Source organism: Poromitra crassiceps (assembly GCF_964638095.1).
Source record: "Poromitra crassiceps genome assembly, chromosome: 15".
Taxonomy (NCBI): domain Eukaryota; kingdom Metazoa; phylum Chordata; class Actinopteri; order Beryciformes; family Melamphaidae; genus Poromitra; species Poromitra crassiceps.
This window is the reverse complement of record NC_139634.1, coordinates 31896528-31918514: the sequence shown is the minus strand read 5'-3', so window position 1 is coordinate 31918514 and position 21987 is coordinate 31896528. Positions and strand designations below refer to the sequence as shown.

Sequence of the window (21987 nt, the reverse complement as noted above, 5' to 3'; positions counted from 1 at the left end):
TATTCCTCTAAACCTGCCTTCAAATGCCCAAACTTTTCCGCGCCGGCGCCCTTCAGACACTGGCACCATTCGGCCCCCAGCCCTCGGCCCCCAGCCCTCGGCCCTCAGCAAAATGACCCTTGGTGAAGTAATTGGGGACCCCTGCTATAGTGTATAACTATACACTACTGGGAAAACAAAACTGAAAGTAATATCACATATCACAATATCGCATGCCAGAAGGCAGGGAGAACATGCAAACTCCACACAGAAAGGGGCGGGACTCCAAACCACGACCTTCAGTGTGGCATCACTGATATAACCACTGAGCCACCATGACACCCATTGATTTGACTGTTAGGGTGCTGCATTTGAATTTGAACCTTTTGTGAGTTACTACATAAAATATACTTAACTTACTGTATGTTTAAGTATTTTTCTGGTATCAACTATAGGCCTAAGTAAACTATTCTCAGTACCTGTTTGCAAAAGTATAAAGTTGATGTTGAATACTTTATACTTTTGCAAAAATACTTAAACTTTTAGACTTGCACAGTATAAGTTTAAGTACTTTCAAGTGTACCTTTTGGAAGTACAACAAAAGTAAAATAAAAGCATACCTATACTTTAAAACATGGTGAGTACCAAGAGTGTGCCGGGCAGATACCAGATGCGACGAGGAGGGGAAGGGTGGTTGGCAAACTTACAACCTCAAACTGCCAAAACTCAGAGCCTGGTCGTTACCAGTTTGGAAAGTGGCTGCAACTGCTGCCAACTGTCTTCACGTCTTAGCACTGTGAGAGGAAGTGCAGTGAAGATCTGTTGGCACATGTCTACATTTATTTCACTGCCACAAAGAAAATCTCCATCATGGAAGAAGAACAGAAACAAAAGTCGAGGCCACAGCAGAAAGCACATAATTCGCATTTGTTTACATTTATATACATTTCAAACATTAGCAATTCATTTAGCACTTCTTCATGTGACGTCACATAGCCATAGCTTATTCAAAGTTGTTGCATTTTTAGAACACAAGAACACAAACTAGGACACTTAGGATAAACATAACCGGTCATATGTGATCTAGCCTAGGTAAACCCAGCCCCCACCTGACCTGCTCTCTCAGTTCCCAGTCATAGTGACTGAGAACAGTTCTGAGAGCAGGTCATGTGGGGGATGGGTTTACCCAGTCTATATGTGATCAGCTGTGGTGATATTTTACAGTGCATAGACAGAGAGAGATTGACACAGACTATGTGCATGTATGTACATGCAACAAAACGCACACCATCTCCAGTGCGGATCAAAGATCTGTTTGTTCTGAAGCAGTTTCCTCAGGGAGTATCACACATTAAGGTCAGACTCATGGGCGATTATACGTTGGTGCACTGGCTGCACGTGCAACCCCTAGTGGCCAGATGATTTTATTTTTTATTTTATTTTATTTTTAACCTTTTATTTATACAGGGGGAGTCTCACTGAGAGCAATGCTCTCTTTTTCAGGAGTGCCCTGTTCACATTCACACACACATTCATACCTGGAAGCTAACCAGTACAACATCACCTGACTGCAGCTTGGGTAAAGTTGCATCTACTGTAGGTGTCATTCAGCATATTGTGATATGTTGTTGGAGAATGTGTTGTCATATCCTACTATAGCATTCAGTGTCTCCTATACAGTTATCTATTTGTGGAGGTACACCACAATAGATTTTGAGCACCACAAATAGATTTTGACTGCCACATATTAATTTCAAGTAGTTGACTGCAAACACCTGCTTTAGGAGCCCACTAGATGGTGCTCTGAGGCCCACCAGTGGGCCACGGTTCAGTGGTTGAGAAACACTATCATGCAGATAGAATAGGCTATATAAGGAGACAATTATTTTTTCATCACTGTAAAGCCACAGCATAGTGAAGAGGATATCCACAGATGTAATTACAGCTTACATAAAATTCTGTGTGGAGGCTGTGATACCCCAGAAAACAATAAAACTATACCCCAACAACAAGTCCTATATTAATAAGGACATCATGGACTGCATCAAACGCAAGAGGCTGGCCTTCAAGAACAAGGACCAAGTGCAACTAAGATCAGCACAAAGGGTGCTGAACCAGAAACTCAACACAGCAAAAAGACAATACAAGGAATCCATCGAAAAGGACTTTAGTGCTAACAATACAAAGAAAATGTGGGACACCATGAAATCAATCACCAATATGACTCCTACTAGGAAACCACTGTACTCAACAGATGACAATATTATGGCAAATGATTTGAATAATTTTTACCTCAGGTTTGACTCACATGATTTTTCTGCTGAACGTAACGATGTCATCAACACTTTAACAATTGATGATGACGTTCCAAAAATAGACATCGAACCCGTTGAAGTCACACGACTGTTTAAAAAAATAAACACCAATAAGGCCACGGGCCCTGATGGTGTCTCAGCCTTCCTCTTAAAGACATGTGCGGAAGACCCTGTCTTTCAGAGGTCGGTTGACTCACACACAGTCCCATCTCTGTGGAAGATAGCAATTATAACTCCTCTTCCGAAAAAACCTGTTCCCCAAGAACACAATGATTATAGACCAGTAGCCCTGACCTCTATTGTAAGTAAATGTTTAGAAAAATTGATGGTGTGGAAGCTGAAGTCAAACATACATGGGCAGTTAGATTCTTATCAGTTTGCCTATAAAGACAACCGTGGCACTGATGATGCAATACTTACCATAACACACACCATCTTGCAACATATTGAAAACCCCAAGGCTTACGCTAGATTGCTGTTTGTCGACTTCAGCTCTGCTTTTAACACTCTGCAGCCACACATCCTTCTCAGTAAACTCAGTCAGATGTCTGTTAACCCATATATCATCAGGTGGTATCACTCATTCTTAACCAACAGGACCCAGCCAGGGCCGCTGGAAGTCATTTTAAGCGGGCCCCACCGAAAAAAAATTTGGCGTTTTTTTTAACATTTTTTTGCCATATTTAGAGGAATATCTCATTTTAAATCAACATTAGGATACTGTTGTGATGTAATTATTCAGTATTTTCTCCTTTTCTCACTCATTCAGAGCAAAGAGGGAGATATATAGCATGATGATAATGCTCTATATCTCCCTATTTGCTCTGAATACACCAGTTAACATGACACAGACTTAACATGATAGAAATATTATCAGCAAACTTAATGACTAGACTAATTATTCTGATCTGAATGGCATATATCAAGAAACATTGACTCCTCTCTTTGCTGTATAGTGGGAGGTGCATTTTTGAGTAGGCTATTAAAATAGCATGTCAAGTTCACATTTCTTTATTGCCAGATTAAACAATTCGTATTGGTTGTTGGTTGGTTCAACACAACATGTGCGTGCATGCGCGCTTCTTCTTCTTCTCTAGCCTACAAGCATGTAACTTCCTTGATTGTTATTGTTGATAATTCTATTTAAATAGGCTACATTTTCATTTCCCGAAACATTCTTAAACAAGAAAGGAACATAGTGCACTGCAAAATATTTTTAATTACATTTGTAAAAAAAAAAAAAAAAAAAAAAAATTTTTTTTTTTTTGTGTGGAAAAATCTAGGGGGTGCTGCAGCACCTGCAGCACCCCTACTTCCCGCGGGCCTGGACCCAGCAAGTCCAAGTGAACCAGACACTGTCTGAGCCCAAGGTGATCAACACAGGTGTCCCCCAGGGATGCGTGAGTTCGCCCCCTCTTTTTACAGTGTACACAAATTATTGTAGAAGTATTCATTCAGGAATTTTCATTATTAAATTTTCAGACGACACTGCCATCTTGGGTCTTATAGACACAGACACAGACATTTCGAGTTATAGTCTGGAGGTCGAAAGGATTGTACAGTGGTGTGAGGACCATCACCTCATTGCAAATACAAAAAAAACAGAGGAAATTATTTTTGATCCAGGGCACCTGGGGGATCATTCCCCAGTGTTAGTCCATAATGCCCAAATTGCCCAGGTTCATTCATACAAATACTTGGGTGTACATATTGATTGTAACCTATCTTGGAATGTCCATGTAAACTCTGTGTGCTCTAGGATCCAGCAGCGACTGTACTTCCTGCGACGACTCAGGGTGTTTGGGGTCGGACAGAGGATTTTGTTATTATTTTATCATGCTGTTATAGAGAGCATTTTTCGTTACGGTATATCTGCTTGGTTTGGCAACTTACCAGTTAAGCTGAAATCACAAATAAATAGACTGGCTCATACTGCAATGAAAGTGATGGGTGTGAGGGAGCAGCCCACCCTTCAAATACTCTTTGAGGAAACTGTAATCAGACAAGCTAGGAAGATATTGCTGACCCCTCTCATGTCTTGTATTCAGAATACAAACTGCTTCCATCTGGCAGGCGTTACAGAGTCCCAATCAAGAACAAAAAAAGACACCTCAACAGATACAAATACTCCTTCATCCCCATATCAGTCAGTCTCCTAAACTCAGGTCATAGGTAATGTATTGCTGATTGCCTACTGTAAATTATTGATGTTTGCACTTTGGTTGTGTGTTTGCACATGTCGGCACTGGTGTGCTATGCACTATTGTTTTTTGTTGTTGTTTTTGTTTTTGTTATGGCACTGTGTACCTATGTGGCAGCCTGTATGTCCAAGACAAATTTCCCTCGGGACAAATTAAAATAATCTTGAATCTTGAATCTTGAATACCGTATTCATGTGATGTGTGTAGTTCTTCATATGTACTAGCCTCTTCATTTTGCTCTCAGAGTGCCCCAGATTAATGCATTTTATTTTAAAATTTACAAAATTTCTTTATCCCCCTACCGGAGTAATATTTACTTCTGGGTGGTGCAACCCCTGTTTGGAAGGTCTATAATCGCCTATGGTCAGACTGCTCTCGGGTCAGTTTGTAGGCCTAGTCAGTCTCCTCCTGGGAAATCATTCTGTTGTCCAACTTTGCTCTTGTCAATTCAGTCTGTTTTCCTTTTCAACCACATACATCACAGAGACATAATGTTTGTCATGAGGGAGGGGCTATATAGTTAGGTCATCCTCCAAGGAAAACAGATTTGGTTCTGAAGAGTGCTATCAAAGACGATGAGATTTTCAAGCAAGACAGCCCAACTTCAACTCAGTTCCTGTCATTTTGGCACGCACGTTTTGCCCATGGCTTTCCACGGACACGCCCACTTAGGAGGTTTTCGGCAGGTCTGAGTCTATTGGAGTCAATGGGAAAAGTCAACGTGATCTCAGATTATGACAGATTATTTTGCCCGCATATTCATTCAAGTAAATATTCGACCCATTGTCCGAAGCCACATATCTTCAGAATATTCTGACACTAAAATGGAATTTTTCAGACAGACAGATCAGGAGCAAATTAAACTTGTTCAAGACCTGTCTCTATCTCAGCAACACTCTCTCGTGAGATTTGGCAACAGGAACTCATGTTAGCAGGGAGCGATTAGCTAAAGCTAAAGCTGAAGTTCGTTGATGTAGTAGCTAAATCTGTGGCTAGATTTATTTTTATTTTTATGCAATATCTTACTTTCAACTGTATTGAGCTAACAACGGGCAGTTTTGTCTTTCTATGTGTGGTTTGTGTGGAGTTTGGGAACTCACAATCTCTATTTCAAGTTAGCTTGCTAGGTCAGCACTAACCCCGCGTCACCGGGCACAGTCCTCTCACAACACTTCAGGGAAGAGGTGACAACGTGACCATTTAGGAGACTTGCTGCCACCATTTGTTAGAATTGGCGGAGCCTGCGGCGAACCATCTACAGTAATATAATATCTCTGGTGCTACTCCTTGTAAGTGCTCTCCATGCTCATCAGTCTTCGATCCACCGTGCGCCGAGAAGAGCTGCTGTTCGGGGAGGAGATGAGAGAGGCACTGAAGGAGGAGGTGCGCCGGGACAGGTGCGATCTGAATTCGGCTGTGAGAAAGTAGTAGAGCAGAGGGTTGAGGCAGCAGCTCAGGCTGGCCAGGCACAGAGACACCGGGTGGAACTGACGCACGGCCAGCCTTGTGGCACAGTGGGACACTATGTCCTGTGACACCATCAGGTACAGCAGGAAGTTGAGGTGGTAGGGGGCGAAGCAGAGCAGGAAGAGGGCGGTGCAGCTCAGCACCATGCGCAGGGCACGCCGCTTCTCACCGGCCGTCCCCATGTCGGGCAGCTTGTCGGCCTGGGAGCCAGAGGAGGAGCCTGAGAGAAAGAGGCTGCGACGCCGGGCTGGAGGGCTGAGCGGAGCCTGTGAGCGCAGCTGATCCTGGATCTGCCTCTGCTTGAGGGAGCGGGCGATGCGGATGGAGCTGTAGCTGATGGCAGCCAAGGGGAGCACGAAACCAAGCATCTCACCCAGAACCATAATGGTGACCATCACAGGGACAGGCAGTCGACGTGTGGGCAAGTCCTTAAAACAACCAACTTTAGGAGGGTTGGGACTGGAGACTGGCCTGTAGCTGGGGCTGGTGTACAGGGGTGATAACCCTAACGCGATGGGACTTTGGGTAGAATCAAGGGAATCGATGATGTTTTGGTTTGCACTGGCATGGACACTGGTGCTGCCGTTTCTCATCAGAATGAAGGGTGAGCAGCCCAGGCCGACCGCCACCCACACTATGATGCTGATGAACAGGTCATAACGCCGCCTCCACTTACGGGCAGAGAATGGGTTGAGCAGGAACACACACCTCTGCACGCTGATACACATCTAGAACCAGAGGGATCACATAGACAAATAAGTGAGGTGAAGTTGACTAGTATGTAGGGTTCACATGCACAGGGAGTTTACATATTAATATTCGTATTCCCCTCAGTGGCTTTTGTCAGAAGTTATGCATTATAGCAAAATAATTCACATTTGACTCCCGTTAATTGAACTGACTCGACTGAGCTAATATATGAAATTCCTTCTTCTTAATGACCATATCTCCCAGATCGCCCTTCGGCTTTCTTATTCTCATTGTATCCCTCTTATCGGCTGCTTACCAGGAAGGCTATGGAGGCGTACATGTTGAGGTATTTGAGGTAGAAGCAGACCATGCAGACGGCGTGGCCAAAGGGCCAGGTGTGTGTGAAGTAATAGTAGATCCTCAGAGGCAGAGAGAGGACGTGGGCCAGGTCTGCCAAAGCCAGGTTTATCATGAAGATCACAGCCTTGGTCTTCTTGCTGTGGGGCGGAATACAGATGTTACCCATGTCCTGAATGTGTGTGTGTGTGTGTGTGTGTGTGTGTGTGTGTGTGTGGTATATCCTTCAAATATCTGCTATTATTGGTAGCGCAATATGGAGGAGGCACTGCTTTTTGTACCCATGAGGTAGATAGTGTCCTGTTACTTTGGCTTATAGTATTATTGTATCTGTCGACCTGCCATTGTCATCATCCTGTGCGTTAACATCCTATATGTATGCATTATTGTGGTTGCCAATTAGACACTTTGTAACTGACTGACTCCCAATATCTGATTGCATTAATAGTGTTTATGTGGACATAATTTTTTGTGTGTGTGTGTGTGTGTGTGTGTGTGTGTGTGTCTGTGTGTGTGTGTGTGTGTGTGTGTGTGTGTGTGTGTGTGTGTCTGTGCGTGTGTGCGTGTGTGTGTGTGTGTGTGTGTGTGTGTGTGTGTGTGTGTCTGTGCGTGTGTGCGTGGGTGTACCTAATATGCCTGCAGAGGACCCAGAGTGCGGTAGTATTGAGCAGGAGACCGGGGATAAAGAGAAGCAGGTAGAAATAGGTGTACAGCTGATCCATGCGTTGCTCCCAGCTGGTCATATCATGGCCGCATGGCGAGGAGGAGTTCGCCACAGACTCCGCCCAGGAGCCTGACTTATTCTCAGTCATTCTCTCACAAAAACACCGGTGGCATAGTTTATCAAAGCTACATTATACACATGCCCTTTTCTGTGGTCAAAGACAGAAATACTGAGAGGTGACAAACAGGAAACAGCCTTCTCTTCACATGTTCAGAGGTGTTATGATCGTGGAACATTCAGTTCTTTCACATTTTCACTCATACACATACGATCCAACACCTGCAACAGAACAACACAAGGAGAGATGACAGGAAATTGAATTAATAATAATGATCAATATAGCCACAAGCGGCAATACCAGGGGTTCAAGCCTGTTGATGTCACAATGCCTATGACAAGAACACTCAATCACAATCCCTTATGACATCACTCACTGATGACATCACAATGATGTCACAATGTCTATGATATCATCAGTGATGTCACAATTGACTGATGGCATTGTCACATCATCAGTGTCCATGACATCATCTCTGGTATTTGCTATGCGCAAAACGTGAAATGGGCTGTTATATCCCCAAAGACTGGTAGATTGGTGCAACTATGTGCAAAGTTTGGTTACTGTGGGCCTTAGGGTTTCTGACATACATATACAATATATAAATACAATAGGGTTTCCAGCCCCTTTACCTAAAGGTAGGTTATAAATCAGAGACTCCCTCTGCGTATCCAAAGATTACAGAAGGCAATGTCTGGGAGAAAGGGAGAGCAGCTTGTCTGCTTATCAACTGAACCATCTGCCTTCCTCCTGCCATCAAGACACCAACACCCTTCCTGTGCTGGGCGGCCCCATGGGGGAACAGAGAGCACACGCCACAGCTTTTTCTGGTCTGTCTAAATTTTGTCTCTTGCCCCTATTGGCTTTTTGGACTGTCAATCAAATGCCCTGCAGTCAGCCAACTGATGACATTACATTAAATGTGCAGAGTTGTGCTATTATCTCCTCTTGATTTTGAGGTAGTGGATAAATACAGTGATACATTGTAACAATCATTGCATTGTGTCAGCATTTATTGCTTTAATAATCACAAGGGGAAAACATTTGAGTAGCATTTTGACCCTTTGTCTCACACTTTCCTCTGATTCAATCTTAAAAGCAAACCATTGCTAAGACTTTAAAGCGGTTACTTCAAATAATGAGCTTGTCAGAAAGAGAGAGAGAGGGTGGCGTGGGGGGGTGCCGCTCCGTCTTTGATCAAATGCTGTTTAAATAAAAAGCTTGTGTTTTTGAGTGTCAACGATTCAGCCGAACATATTTTGTTTTGTCACAAGCTTATTTGGTGACAAGGTACTGTGATTTGCAAGTCTTTTTATTTTTGTGAAAAAACAATATTGCAGTTGTTTTTGTGTCTGTGTGCAGTGTGATCATCATGTCTGATGGCTATCTTCACAGCTATATACAAAATACATGATACAAAATGTCCACTGCTGTATCAAATCATCAATTCGCAATCATGTCAACTAAACCCTTGTTTACATCTCCCATGAGCATCTAATATGACTTAAATCCAGTGTTGGGCAAGCTACTTTCAAAATGTAATATACTACATATTACTAGTTACTTTCATTTGAAAGTAATACGTTACTTTACAATATTACTGTCTGTGTAGAGTAACTCGTTACTTATTACACTACTTTTGCATTACTTTTACCAAAACAACAGCAGCAGCAGAATGAAATCGCCGCCCCGGAACATCCCGAAAAATAATTTCAACTGCCTTGAAGTCAGTGTAAACAATCCAAAATTCTAAATGTTATTCTTTTCCTTTGTTATTGTCATCTATAGTGCTTATTTGCATTAAAAACACACACACAGTTTGATTAGGAAATGATTGTATCTTTTTTAAATATGTGCTTTGATTTAAAAAGGAATTTAACTCAATTTGTAACTTGAGTTACTTGACAAAGTAACTGCTATAATATGACTGAAATCCTATAAGTAATAAGTTATATTACTGAGTTACTGAGTTATTACATGTAATATGTTACTTTTGTAATGAGTTACCCCCAACACTGCTTAAATCATGCCTGTCAAATAAAACTAATCATATGTGCATACTGAGTGATTCGGATATTGCAGCAATAGTGCCAAGTAAAAGAGGATCGACTCACAAACCACTTGCTATCAGCAACATGTGATCTTAAGAAGATACGACAGCACGGCATTGCAAAAGAGCCTCCTTACTTGGCCATATTTCTGTTTGAGCAAAAGAACTGTGGTGCAGTATTACCTTGTGCTTTCATCTCGCTGGATGACCAGCATGGCTGGAGGGGAGAGGTCAGACCCAGGAGTGACCACCAGCGACCATGTGCTCCTGCTGCATGTCACATTCACACGCCTGCGGAATGGACGAACACATGCACAGTCCTCTCTTCAAGCTTTAGCAAAGCACCGTCAACAAAAACCAAAACCCCTAGGGCACGTTTGCAAAAAGGGGGAGAACTGCCAAGTGGGTGTACAGTATTTCTGCATGTGTGGGGGTGCATGAAAACGTTTCTGGTGCAGGCTGTTTGAGCGGGCTGTCAGTGATGACGAGGGGAAGTGGTTCTGAAGCTGATTGCAGCAGCTCTGCCCCCGTCTGTGATGTTATTCCACCATTAGTTACGTCACTCTGTCCCATAGCAACTGCAGTCTAAACTCAGCAACATGCACGATGACGAGGTACAGACAGAGAAGGTGTTTGTGGTTAGACAGAAAAACAATCTGCTGGTAAACACATTTAGAAGAAGATTGGCAGACAGATTTCAATTCCTCTTACCTCTTAAATGGCTTGGGCTTGCCACGGCAGTTGCTCTGGTCCGACGACACAGCAGACTTGTCGCTGAACTTGTTCTCCCTTAAGAGTTTTGCATGAATCTTTCGGTGATGTGACAAAAATGCCACAACCAACTGCTTCCCCTTATCAGATATTCCACTTCCTCCTTTCTCTAACCATATTTTATCAGCTTAGTATGAAAAATGATAAGACAAGGTGGGTCTCTGTGTACCTCCTAGACAATTCCATCAGTCTTTAGTCCTCTTAAACTTTGCAAGGCTGCATCTCCTCATGTCCTATGTCTCTTTGATTGAGAGCGGTGTCTTCTCTATGCTGCCACCACAGTACAGTCACAGAGGCTATTGTGGGCATAAAGGACAGTAAGCTCTGCACAGCACGTGACATGCTGAAAGCAGAACTGAGGTTGAACAGAATAACTGTGGTTGGTATACACCCTGTTGGTTTCACACCTCCAAAGTCACAAAGTGAATGCACAAAGTCGCACTTAAGAAAAAGTGTAGCACATACCTGTTGTCATGCACGTAGGCTATGTGCTTGTTTGTGGGCCTTCTGCAGCTTCCTGTGTCAGAATCAGAATCACTCTTATTGCCACAATATGCAAGATTACATAGGCTACGTGCTGCTACAGTTTTGTTTCATATAACTTATCATATCATGGTTCTGTATAGAGCCAGGACAGACACTTGATTAATAAACATGATAGAACACCACCAAATAGACCCTTTTCACGGTGACCATTTTGTGTCGAAAAGGCAGAATAAACACAGGTGCAAGCAAGACACTAATGAGGGTTTCCAAATTCCAATCATGGCAGTTTGAAACCCTCAGTGTTTTCCTGGCACCTGTGTTTACCCTGCCTTCTCGACACAAAATGGCCCCCGTGAGAAGGCTCTATAGTGGTGAAACGTAGGTGGAGTGGAGTGTGCATGCTGGACATATTAAGTGGAGCGTCTCCACTGTATTTGCCAATCCAATAACTCTCATCGGGTTAGAAAGTGGTAGTTCCACCAAATGGCCACTAGAGGTCAGAACATGCCAATACAGACAGTTTACTACACAGTATGAGCCAGGGGAAATGCTCTTCTCTGGGCCAAAGGAAGAGCACGTTTGAGTGATTTCTCTCTTAATGTTGCAAGTATTTGCGCTGCATTTTTAACATGAACCCATCACGAGGTTAAGGTCGGTTCTCGCATGTCTTTTCTACTCCCACTATCTTACATCCTGCCCTGATTCTGTGACCTCCAGTAGATTCCTCCTCCTCTCCGCCACCCCTGACCCAAATCCCCCACTCCCTCTACTGTTGTCTCTGCTCGGAGAGACTTAACGGTCACATCACTTACACTCCCAGAAAGGCCTACGAGTAGAATGAATACATCTCCCTCTGTCTGTCTGTCTGTCTGTCTGTCTGTCTGTCTAGTCCACAGCAGCAGCTACCCTTCAAATTGGCCTACTTACATTCCCTAGTAAGGCCATGATTCTGTTACTATCCCTAGCTCTGCATGTCTCCATGAAAATGATGGATAAACAACTTGTCCTAACATGTTGTATAATGTCCCATACTGAACTATGTCCCCCCTCTCCAGCAAGAGACTTTAGTATACATACATACAGAAACATATTACACTCCTTGGTGGTGTTCCTTGGTAGCTCCATGGAAACACAATGGTGTTATGACTGCTGGGTATAGTCCAACTAGGTTCCACCATGACCAAAATGAATACGCTGGACTTTGGATGAAGGCATCATTCACCACTAGATGGCGTACACAAAAACAGGCAGAAACTGAGCAATACGAAACACCTCAATCTGGATTTGCTGACTAATGTAATGACTGTTTTGTGCTGCTACTGTACAAGTAATGCAACACTTATACAGTATGACATGATTTTTGTGTGGGTATGTAGCCAACAGTGCTTTGGAGTGTGTGCACATTGGTGTGTGTGTGTGTGTGTGTGTGTGTGTGTGTGTGTGTGTGTGTGTGTGTGTGTGTGTGTGTGTGTGTGTGTGTGTGTGTGTGTGTGAGAGAGAGAGACTTAGCAGATCTGTGGTCTAAGGCCAGATTAAGACAGAGAGAACTCATTCAGAGGCAAACAATGGACCATTGCTCCAGTCATAATAAGCATTTGGCCTGTGACACAGCACACAGGCCAAGGTCCTCCATTTGGATCAGAGCCGCCCTCTGGTTCCAAGAACAAGATCACACTAGGCGCCTGGCGAAAACGAAGAAGCACAGTATCGGCTACAACAACTCCCCTATCTATCCAAATGGACATTCCGCCTGTCCCTGTTCAGAATAAGGTTGCCTGACCCAAAAGCAAGCGCAGCAGGGAGAACGGTTAGAAATAAATGCAGCCAAGAAAGCAATTCAGAACAGATATTTAATGGCCACAAACGTCAATGTGAGACGCAGTCACCTCAGCAGGTCAGGGTGCTGCTATGTTGTAATAACAATGGAACTCGCCACACTAAGGAGTGTCAACATTAATCTCTAAAATGATATAGTGTGAAAGCTGAATATAACAATGGAAACTCGCTCAGAGTGTTACAAAAGAACTCAACAGCACATTTCAACAATGCGGACAAAAATCTCAAATCTTATTCACAATCCAGTGCATTTGTGAGTGTGTTTGCGTGTGTGTGTGTGTGTGTGTGTGTGTGTGTGTGTCTGTGTCTGTGGGTGTGCGTGCGTGCGTGCGTGCGTGCACTGTTAAGCCTGAGTGATACTGTGCTTGAGTCTCTTATATAGAGAGGCCCCTTGTCCCTGGTCCGTCACACCTGTCCCGGGTCTGTGGTCCCTCAGTGTTCTCTCATCGTAAACACACACTCACACAGATACACACATTCCTCTGCTCTCCAATGGTGGTTACTGTAATCCGCAAAGCCCAGGCCATACCTCAGGACTTACCTCAGGACTTAACTAATCTGTTGAGCTATGTGTTTGTCACTTCCAGGACCAAACTGCTGATTGCTTTATTTTTTCAAGTTCCAAGTTCAACTTCAGGACTCGTGTCTCTCAAACCCAGCCTGTCCTCCTTCTCCTTCCTTTTCTCACGTCTTCCTGGTTGAGTCAGACTCAGAACTGAGTCTCGGACCGCCTCGTCTCTTTGCCGTTGCTGGCCAGTGTGTCTGTGTCTCTGGTGAGAGTGTTCGATGTGTCCTGGGTCTCGGTGTCGCTGCTGAGGTGTGTGTCGCTACGGGGGTTGCTCTCCGGCCGGGTGCTGGAGCCCTTGCCTCCCGTGGTCAGGCTTTTCTGGAAGCTCTCTGAGGTGAAGTAGTAGACCACGGGGTCCAGGCAGCAGTTGAGACTGGCCAGACACAGAGTGATGGGGTAAAGAGTCCGGGCAAAGCGCTCCACAGCACAGTTTGACAGGGCCTGGGTCCGCACCAGAGCGTAGAGGAAGAGGATGGAGTTGTAGGGGACAAAGCAGATGATGAAGATGGCCAGGTGGACCAGAATCATCCTTAGGACGCGCCTCTTGTTCTCACCTCCGTGGCCGATGGTCACCGGGCGGCGGAGTTTCCGCAGAACCAGCGAGGAACACACCAAGTTGGCCAGCAAGGGGAGCAGGAAGCCCACAATCTGGGAAGAGAATGACACATAAATATTAATTTAAAGGTTTACACTCCCTGCTATGGCTCTGGTTGGGTTAAAGACTGATAAAAAAAGAGTAAATATGAGTATTTACGCAGCTATGAGACCTTTCAGACCACCATCCATAGTTTCCCATCCCATGCCCCTCCTCGCTCACCTCGATGAAGATGGTGATTTTGGACAGGTATGTCCTCCAGGTGCTCTTGGAGAAGCCCTCGAAGCAGGTTGTGGCTCGGTTGGCCTTGTTGATGGTGGAGAAGAAGGTCACTGATATCCCTCCTCCCACGATGGTCAGCCACACCGCCGCGCACACTAGCGCCGCGTTCCTGCGCGTGCGGATGGAGCGGGAGCGGAAGGGGTAGACGATAGCCAGGAAGCGGTCTACGCTGATGCAGGTGAGGAAGAGCATGCTGCCGTAGATGTTAGTGATGAAGGCCGTGCCCGACACCTTACACAGTCCATCTCCAAATGGCCAGTGACGGTTCACATTGTAGAAGACCTTGAAAGGCAGCGTAAAAACGAACACTAAATCGGATAGCGCCAAATTAGTCATGAACATTGTGGTCTCGTTGCGCATCTTCATGCGGAAGCAGAAGACGAAGAGGGCGGCACAGTTGGTGATCAGGCCGAGGACAAAGACCACGCTGTAGACCACCGAGTACAAGTTGTACTTGAAGGAATCGTCGATGCCACAGTTGTCCATTCCGGACTCGTTGAGCGCCAGGCTGGCCATGGTGAGAGCTCAGATGGGGAGGGGGGGGCTCCACAGATCAAGGGTACAGTAAAGCCGTCAGGAAAGGGGTGAGTCAGGGCGGATATCTGGGGCGTCAGTGGGGGGTCCACCAGGCAAGCCCCCTCCTGGCCATCGTGGACGTTCACAAACACAAACAGGGCAGACACACTCAGGATGTGGGACGGCGGGGCCGCTCAATCCTCCTGCGGAGAGAGAGGAAAAGGCACATGGTCACTTCCTCACAATAAAACTAAGAAGGGAGTAAGGAGCAAACAACTCCGGTTGCTCAATGCCAATGGGAGCTGTAGCATGCTGAATGGTTAGGTACCATTCATATGTCATTATTGCCATATACCAAAATGCAATGAAAAATTTGTGATATTATAATATTTCATATTAAAAGATAAACACATTCACACTATGCCTTTGAGTATGTCTTAAAATTGTATTTCAGTCTACAGAGGACAGAAAGCAAGAAGGATCATTTATATCAAGGAACGCTGAATTTAAATTTAAAATGTCTTTAATGTATGTGAACATATTTTAGTGGCAACAACCTTGCTCAAGCAAGTAACAAAGGAGGAGTCACACGACACACGCCAAAGTAAAAGTTAAAAACAATAATTAACTAAAACTATGGGGGGAAATAACTAGACAAGGCAAACTTCATTTCAACAAACAAACAGAACTAAAGGTGCATGGGTGAGGAGGCAGAGAGACTGAATGGTCTGAATGTCTTCTTAAGCCCAAGGAGTGCACCGGGCCCAGGTGCACCCAATCAGCCTAATGACCCCAACACTGGGCTCCTGCACAACAGGGCCAAGAGAGCCAGGAGAGTGGGAGGGTCATCAGTAGATGATTTATTAGCTACTCATTGCTTTCTTATTTGTATTTACAACACAATATCCTCTAAATGTATGCCTACATACAGTATAATCATTAATATGTTAACTAACAAACATTTTTCCAATCAAATGAGAGGATAACTTACTCCAGTCATTCACACAACAGATGAAAATGAGGGCATGTGGGGAAATACTGGTAAGCACCAAATCCCTCCTGTTACTAAGCAACCAATTTAGGAGGCGGGCACTCAATTAAGCATGTACCCCTCACATGCTACACTGTCCAGGGATCTTGATTGGGGAATTTAACACAGTATGAGTGGAAAAACACCTCATCAGACAACACAGGCTACTAACTAGTTCATCTAATTGACAAAGGTGTGACAGTACACTGTTTCTAGAGAACTATACTCATATTTTCTATCGATCAAGGGTCTCATTTGCACCCTTCACATCAAGTAGGGTGATCGAAAAACACAAATATACAGATATGACATTGCTGCTTACAAATTATAACTTTGACAGGTGAATTGAGTTTAATTTCAGTGTTAATGCAACATAATTTATTTTCTGTGTGTATGGGTGTGCATGATGTACATGCATTAAAGCCCTGCTTCTCAAAGTGGGGCCTGGGGAGCCCCAGGGCTCCAGGGGGTTCCAGGGGGTCCCCAGCAAAAAGGGGGGAAATTAATTGTCACTATAATTCCATCCATAAGTAACACAATGACAGAATGTATGACTATTTTGGTCATGGGTTTCATACGCTTTCTGTAATAAAACATCTAAAAAAAAAATCGTATCAGATGGGGGACCCTGGGATAACATCTTATTAGGGGTCTGTGGTCAAATTTGTGTCCGTTTACGGGTCCTTGACATGAAAATGTTTGAGAAACACTGCATTAAAGCATGCTCGTAAGTATGTGCATATGTATATGTAGTATATTTATATATGTCTATATGTGTGCATGTTATCTGTCAGTATAAATACCAGTCCTCTCTATCTGGAGGCTTTCAGTTCTCATGGCAGTGTGGCATGTGGCACGTAGGGCAGCACCAGAAGTGTGTGAGGTAACTGGCTGTCTGGTGAAGGAACGTTCCCATGTAGATTAGGAGGCAACTCCACCCTCAGTATTCAGTATTATTATTATTTTTTTAAGTATGTTTATTCATTTTTTAGCCAGTATTCAATATTAAACAAATCAATGTTAAATAATCCAATGTAAGATATATTTCACGGTATAAAATGGAGGAGTTTCGTGTGGGCAGACGGCAAACATAACTTGGTTCGGCTACAACTTAGTAGTAGTAAACAATTCATGGGACCAGCATGTTGGCTTGGTGCAAAAATAATTCAGTGCTGCTCACGTCACCGATCGTTGTTGTCAAGGAAACATGATGGTTTTGTTGTCAGTGTCTAGACTTGAATAATCTAAACTTGAACTCTCTTCACTATGTTGCACACGTCTGTGTGGGAACACCCACAAAATGTTACCACGGCTGGCGCGCGAGACTAGACGGTGGGGGAAAACCCCCCATATACAGTATGTCAATGGGTTGACTCACCAAAGGACGGTGCTGCAGCTCTACACTACAGGATTGGGGATTCTAGAGCAGGTACCTAGATGTCTGTTCAGATGTGCGTTTACTGTGTTGGTTGAATCCCTGATCCTGTCTGCCTGGGCTGGGCTAGCAGCTAAATGCTAACTATGCTGAAAGGGGAGAATGGGGGGATTTCGCCCATGCTGACCCATTGACCACGCATCTATGACGAGACACCGCCTGAATGTATAGGCTTATCTGAATCAGAATTTATTATTTGCATTACAGGTATTACTATTTGCACTGTCTCTATAGAGACACTGCATGTAATAGGCCACGCCCATCATGGGGGAAGAGCTCCGTTCATTTCCACACACCAGCGTCATTTTCCTTGAATTAAACATAGCTAAAAGCTGTTGTGTGGTGGGCTGTGCAGAAAACATATGTAAAAAAATCGCCAGTTAAAGTTTTTTTGTACTCCTGAGCAAAACAAGGAAGCCATTGAGAATTGGCAAGAAGAAAAATGTGGATCTAGCTGTCAAGAAGTAAGTTGGAGTGTTCATCTTCCGTATATACGATCTTTTGGTGCAACATGCAACCATGCACGTGACATAGGAGAACGCCAGGATTGGACAGGAGTTTGTGTTTTCCCCCGTCTTGGGCGTGGTTTCTGAATGATGACGCGTTACACAGTGTCTCTATTGTTGTAGGTATATTATGTACGGTACTAATTTTAATTTAGTGCTAATTTTAATTTATTTATCCTGGTTGCTGCTCCACCCTCTGCCGATCTGGGGAGAGCCAAAACTGGCTCCATGCTTCCTCCGAGACATGGGCAGTAGCCAGCCGCTTCTTTTCACCTGACAGGGGAAGCTTCACCGGTAGGACATAGCACGTGGGAGGATCACGCTATTCCAACGAGTTCCCCTCCCTCCCAGGCGCCCCTGAGGAGGCACCACATCAGCGACCAGGATATTGCATGTTTTGGTGTGGGGTTCCTATATGAAGGAAACCCCCAGGGGGCACGGGGAGAACATGCAAACTCCACACAGAAAGGCCCTTTTTGACGACCCCACCCGGGCGGTGGGCACTCGAGGACATGCGGACGGGCACGCACTCCTTCAGCGCTCACAGCGTCCCAGGTGGGAATGGAACCCAGGACCTTCTAGCTAGGTATATTATGTACTTAACCATTATTTTATCTATTTCATCTATTACCTTCCTGTACTTGTATCATAATTGTACTTGACTTCCTTGGCATTGTCTGCTAATTATTCCCTCTGCCAATGAGGTTATGTTTTGTCTGTTTGTTTGTAAGCAGGATTACGGAAAAACGACTGGGTCGATCTTCATGAAACTTTGTGGAAGGGTGTGACATGGTCCAAGGAAGAACCCATTACATTTTGGTGCAGATCCGACCCGACTCACTAAATGTGCAGATCTTAGGAGACTGGACTATTGTTGGCCTTGAACTCCGCCAAGGCTTGGCGGAGTTCTGTGCTCTCCGAGTGCACTTATACAGTAGTTGCCGCGACAAAGCTCACACAATAAAAAACATGATTGCCAATTTGTATTTGATACAGCAAGCACTTCATACTACCAGGGCACGCACGCACGCACGCACGCACGCACGCACGCACGCACGCACGCACACACACACACACACACACACACACACACACACACACACACACACACACACACACACACACACACACACACACACACACACACACACACACACACACACACTAGGGCTGGGCAATATATCAATATTATACCGATATCGTGATATGGAAATATCGTGATGTGGCATAAGTGTTGTCTTTTCCTAGTTTCTATTATTTGCTTTTAGCCACTTAGTCATTATAGCCACATTAATGATGATTATTTATCAAAAATCTGCATTGTGTCAATATTTTGTGAAAGCACAATCCATACAATATTGTCGCAACATCAATATTGGTGAAAAAATTGGTCAGCATTTGGTCAAAAATATTTGATTTTGTCCACATCGCCAGCCCTAACACACACACACACACACACACACACATACACACACACAGACACGCACAAAGGCAAGGCTGTGAGTGTACGGTAAGCAGTCCATCAGTCCAGTCCTGTGCCAGCTGCAGTGTGACATCTTTACTGCGTTTTCACACGCCTCCCTAAAAGCCTCCAGTGGCCCTTACAATGCCCTCACTGTACCCTTCAGCACGCACACACACACACACACACACACACACACGCGCGCACGCAGGCACACATGCACACACACACACACGCACACACACACACACACACTCACGTAGATGCAGCACGCGCGCGCGCTCACACACACACGCACACACACACACACACACACACACACACACACTCACGTAGATGCAGCACGCACGCGCGCGCGCTCTCACACACACACACACACACACACACACACACACACACACACACATACACAGACACACAAACACACACACTGTAGGGTTCTGTGTACTGTGGCTCTGTCCCAGGACCCCTGACACTGCCCGACTCATATTTAGCTGATGTTGTTTCTGCAGGGAGTCCATAATTGGGTTTGGCTGCTATACAGTGTGTTTGAGTTGAATGAACACAAACTATAGGCCTACCCATCCCTTTAGAAAAATGTTGCATGTCAATTGTCTCTTTACATGTGAAAATAAGTTTTCACTGCATGTGAAAGAAATGAGGGGTTTGATTCCAAAATCAAAATGATGTATCTACAGTGTAACCATTTTTGTAAAAATGCTGTGACCTGAAATTGATATGCTATTATTTGAAAAACATACAAGATTCTGTCGATCCCTCACAAATGAATTTTTGCATCACGTTTGCATGTGTGCGTGTGTGCGTGTCTGTGTGTGTGTGTGTGTGTATGTGTGTGTTTGTCAGTCATGAAAGCCTGAGGCGGCTCAGGTGGTGGACAGCTGCAGAGTTACAGGGTTTCCCCGCAGCCTGTGACATGCAGGGTTGGAGAAACAGGCCTCTGAGACCTGCTGCTCCACACAGATCAGGTTCAGCTCCAGCTCACATCCAGCTGTTCCCTTCTCTCACATGCTCAGAGGGACCCGGAGCAGAGAGCAGCTCAAAGCAAGACACAGCTTCTGCTTACAGGCAACTCATCCAGTCAGTCATGTGCTGGGCGGCAGGGAATTACTAAAAGATGTCCATAAGAGTGCATCAGAAAGTTCTTGTTATAATTCTAACCCACATTAAGCCACCATAATACAATATAGTACTACTTATTAATGCTCGTCATTAAGAATAGGTTATGATGCATTGTTCTGATGCCACAATGTGGTTCTCAAACTTTTTCAGGTCAAGGACCCACAGTTTTGACAACGGACCCCTAGCGTTAGAGTATTTGAAAGATTTTGTCCCAGGGTTACCCATCTGATGCGATTTTTGCTTTTAGATGTTTTATTACAAAAAGCATATGAAACCCATGACCAAAACAGTCATACATTCTGTCATTGTGTTACTTATGGATGGAACTATAGTATAGTGAAAAAATAAATGATTCCCCTTTTTTCTGGGGGGACCCCTTGCCCTTGGAACCCCCCATCAAGGACCCCTGAGGCTCCACGGACCCCACCTTGAGAACCACTGCCCAATTTGGCAATAAACGTACATTTTCTTACTTGTTTTTGCAACACTGCAATATATTGAGGGTTCTGTAATTAATAGCAGCTGTAACATCAGAGCTAACAGTCTAAATTGGATCATTCTGATTTTAATTGATTTCAAAGATGGTCAACTGAATGGCACCGTTAATGGCTACATTTTCTGTGGCTAAAGCGCGCACATTGTTTCTCTTACAAAGGAAGCAGCCACTAAAAATGTTTCTGACAACTAGCCATAATATAAACAAAACTTACTTTCTTGTTAATGTCGCAGTTGAATGTGATGGTGACAGCTCAGCTCCTTGTCACTGTTGTTTGTCAGTCTGGCAGCCAGGCAGGCAGCAGCGCGGCGGGCGGCGCAGCTGTCAAAAGAAACGCTCCATACTTTCTGGCTGCTGGGTCTACAGACGGTGTCCTTGGCGTCTCCCTGGATTTCCCTCCGACTCGAACGCCGACCAAAAAACACGCGTGGTGGGAATGTTTGTTAATTGTAAGTATAAAAGCTAAAGAAAAATCCTGCGGGTGTTTCTTGAATTAATCTTGACGACTCGCTCCCTCCACTGGAAATGGGAACGCGTCAAATCCACCGCGCCAGTTCAACTCACCCCAGAGAGACTCTCGTGTGTGTGTGTGTGTGTGTGTGTGTGTGTGTGTGTGTGTGTGTGTGTGTGTGTGTGTGTGTGTGTGTGTGTGTGTGTGTGTGTGTGTGTGTGTGTGTGTGTGTGTGTGTGTGTGTGTGTGTGTGTTGGCTGGAGGGCGGCTTGCACAGCCACAGGAAACGAGACAATAGCACCTCGGTCGGGCGAGAAGGGGGGCGCTGCCTGGGGTGGGTGTGTGGGGGTGAATAGTGGACTGTGGAGGAGGAGGGAAGGAGAGAGGAGGGGAGGGGACAGCCTGGTTGGGTTGGACAGCCTGGTGTCATCAGCTGCTAAACTGGAGAGCTGATGATGGCTTTTGTATAAGCTATCAGCACAGCGAAGTAGTGGTGGCAAATTAAAAGGCGTGCACTATGAGTTCCAGCTGGTGATCATTAATGGCAAACAAACCAAAATCACACCCATGTG

The 21987-nt window shown here is 44.7% G+C and overlaps 2 protein-coding genes across 2 annotated transcripts; both read right to left on the bottom strand.

Annotated features, from left to right (window-relative positions):
• Positions 1–3572: 3572 nt before the first annotated feature.
• On the bottom strand, positions 3573–10631 carry p2ry10 (P2Y receptor family member 10). The gene is made up of 5 exons (XM_083651361.1): positions 10553–10631; positions 10025–10426; positions 7637–8012; positions 6969–7149; positions 3573–6690 (listed from the first exon to the last, which is right to left on the bottom strand). Exons 3-5 carry the CDS (start codon positions 7819–7821, stop codon positions 5776–5778), a joined length of 1281 nt encoding a protein of 426 aa, XP_083507487.1. The 5' UTR covers positions 7822–8012; positions 10025–10426; positions 10553–10631; the 3' UTR covers positions 3573–5775.
• A 2330-nt stretch (positions 10632–12961) lies between these two features.
• Positions 12962–21469, bottom strand: lpar4 (lysophosphatidic acid receptor 4). Its single transcript, XM_083651366.1, has 3 exons — positions 21179–21469; positions 14320–15098; positions 12962–14150 (listed from the first exon to the last, which is right to left on the bottom strand). The coding sequence occupies exons 2-3, from the start codon at positions 14893–14895 to the stop codon at positions 13644–13646; spliced, it is 1083 nt and encodes a 360-aa protein (XP_083507492.1). The 5' UTR covers positions 14896–15098; positions 21179–21469; the 3' UTR covers positions 12962–13643.
• Between the last annotated feature and the right edge of the window lie 518 nt (positions 21470–21987).

Coding starts and splice junctions, on each gene's coding strand:
- p2ry10 (XM_083651361.1), bottom strand. CDS start 7,821: ATGACTGAGAATAAGTCAGGCTCCTGGGCGGAGTCTGTGGCGAACTCC. Junction 7,150..7,636: donor GTCCTCTGCAGGCATATTAG/GTACACCCACGC, acceptor TCCGCCCCACAG/CAAGAAGACCAAGGCTGTGA. Junction 6,691..6,968: donor ACGCCTCCATAGCCTTCCTG/GTAAGCAGCCGA, acceptor CTCTGGTTCTAG/ATGTGTATCAGCGTGCAGAG.
- lpar4 (XM_083651366.1), bottom strand. CDS start 14,895: ATGGCCAGCCTGGCGCTCAACGAGTCCGGAATGGACAACTGTGGCATC. Junction 14,151..14,319: donor AAATCACCATCTTCATCGAG/GTGAGCGAGGAG, acceptor TTCTCTTCCCAG/ATTGTGGGCTTCCTGCTCCC.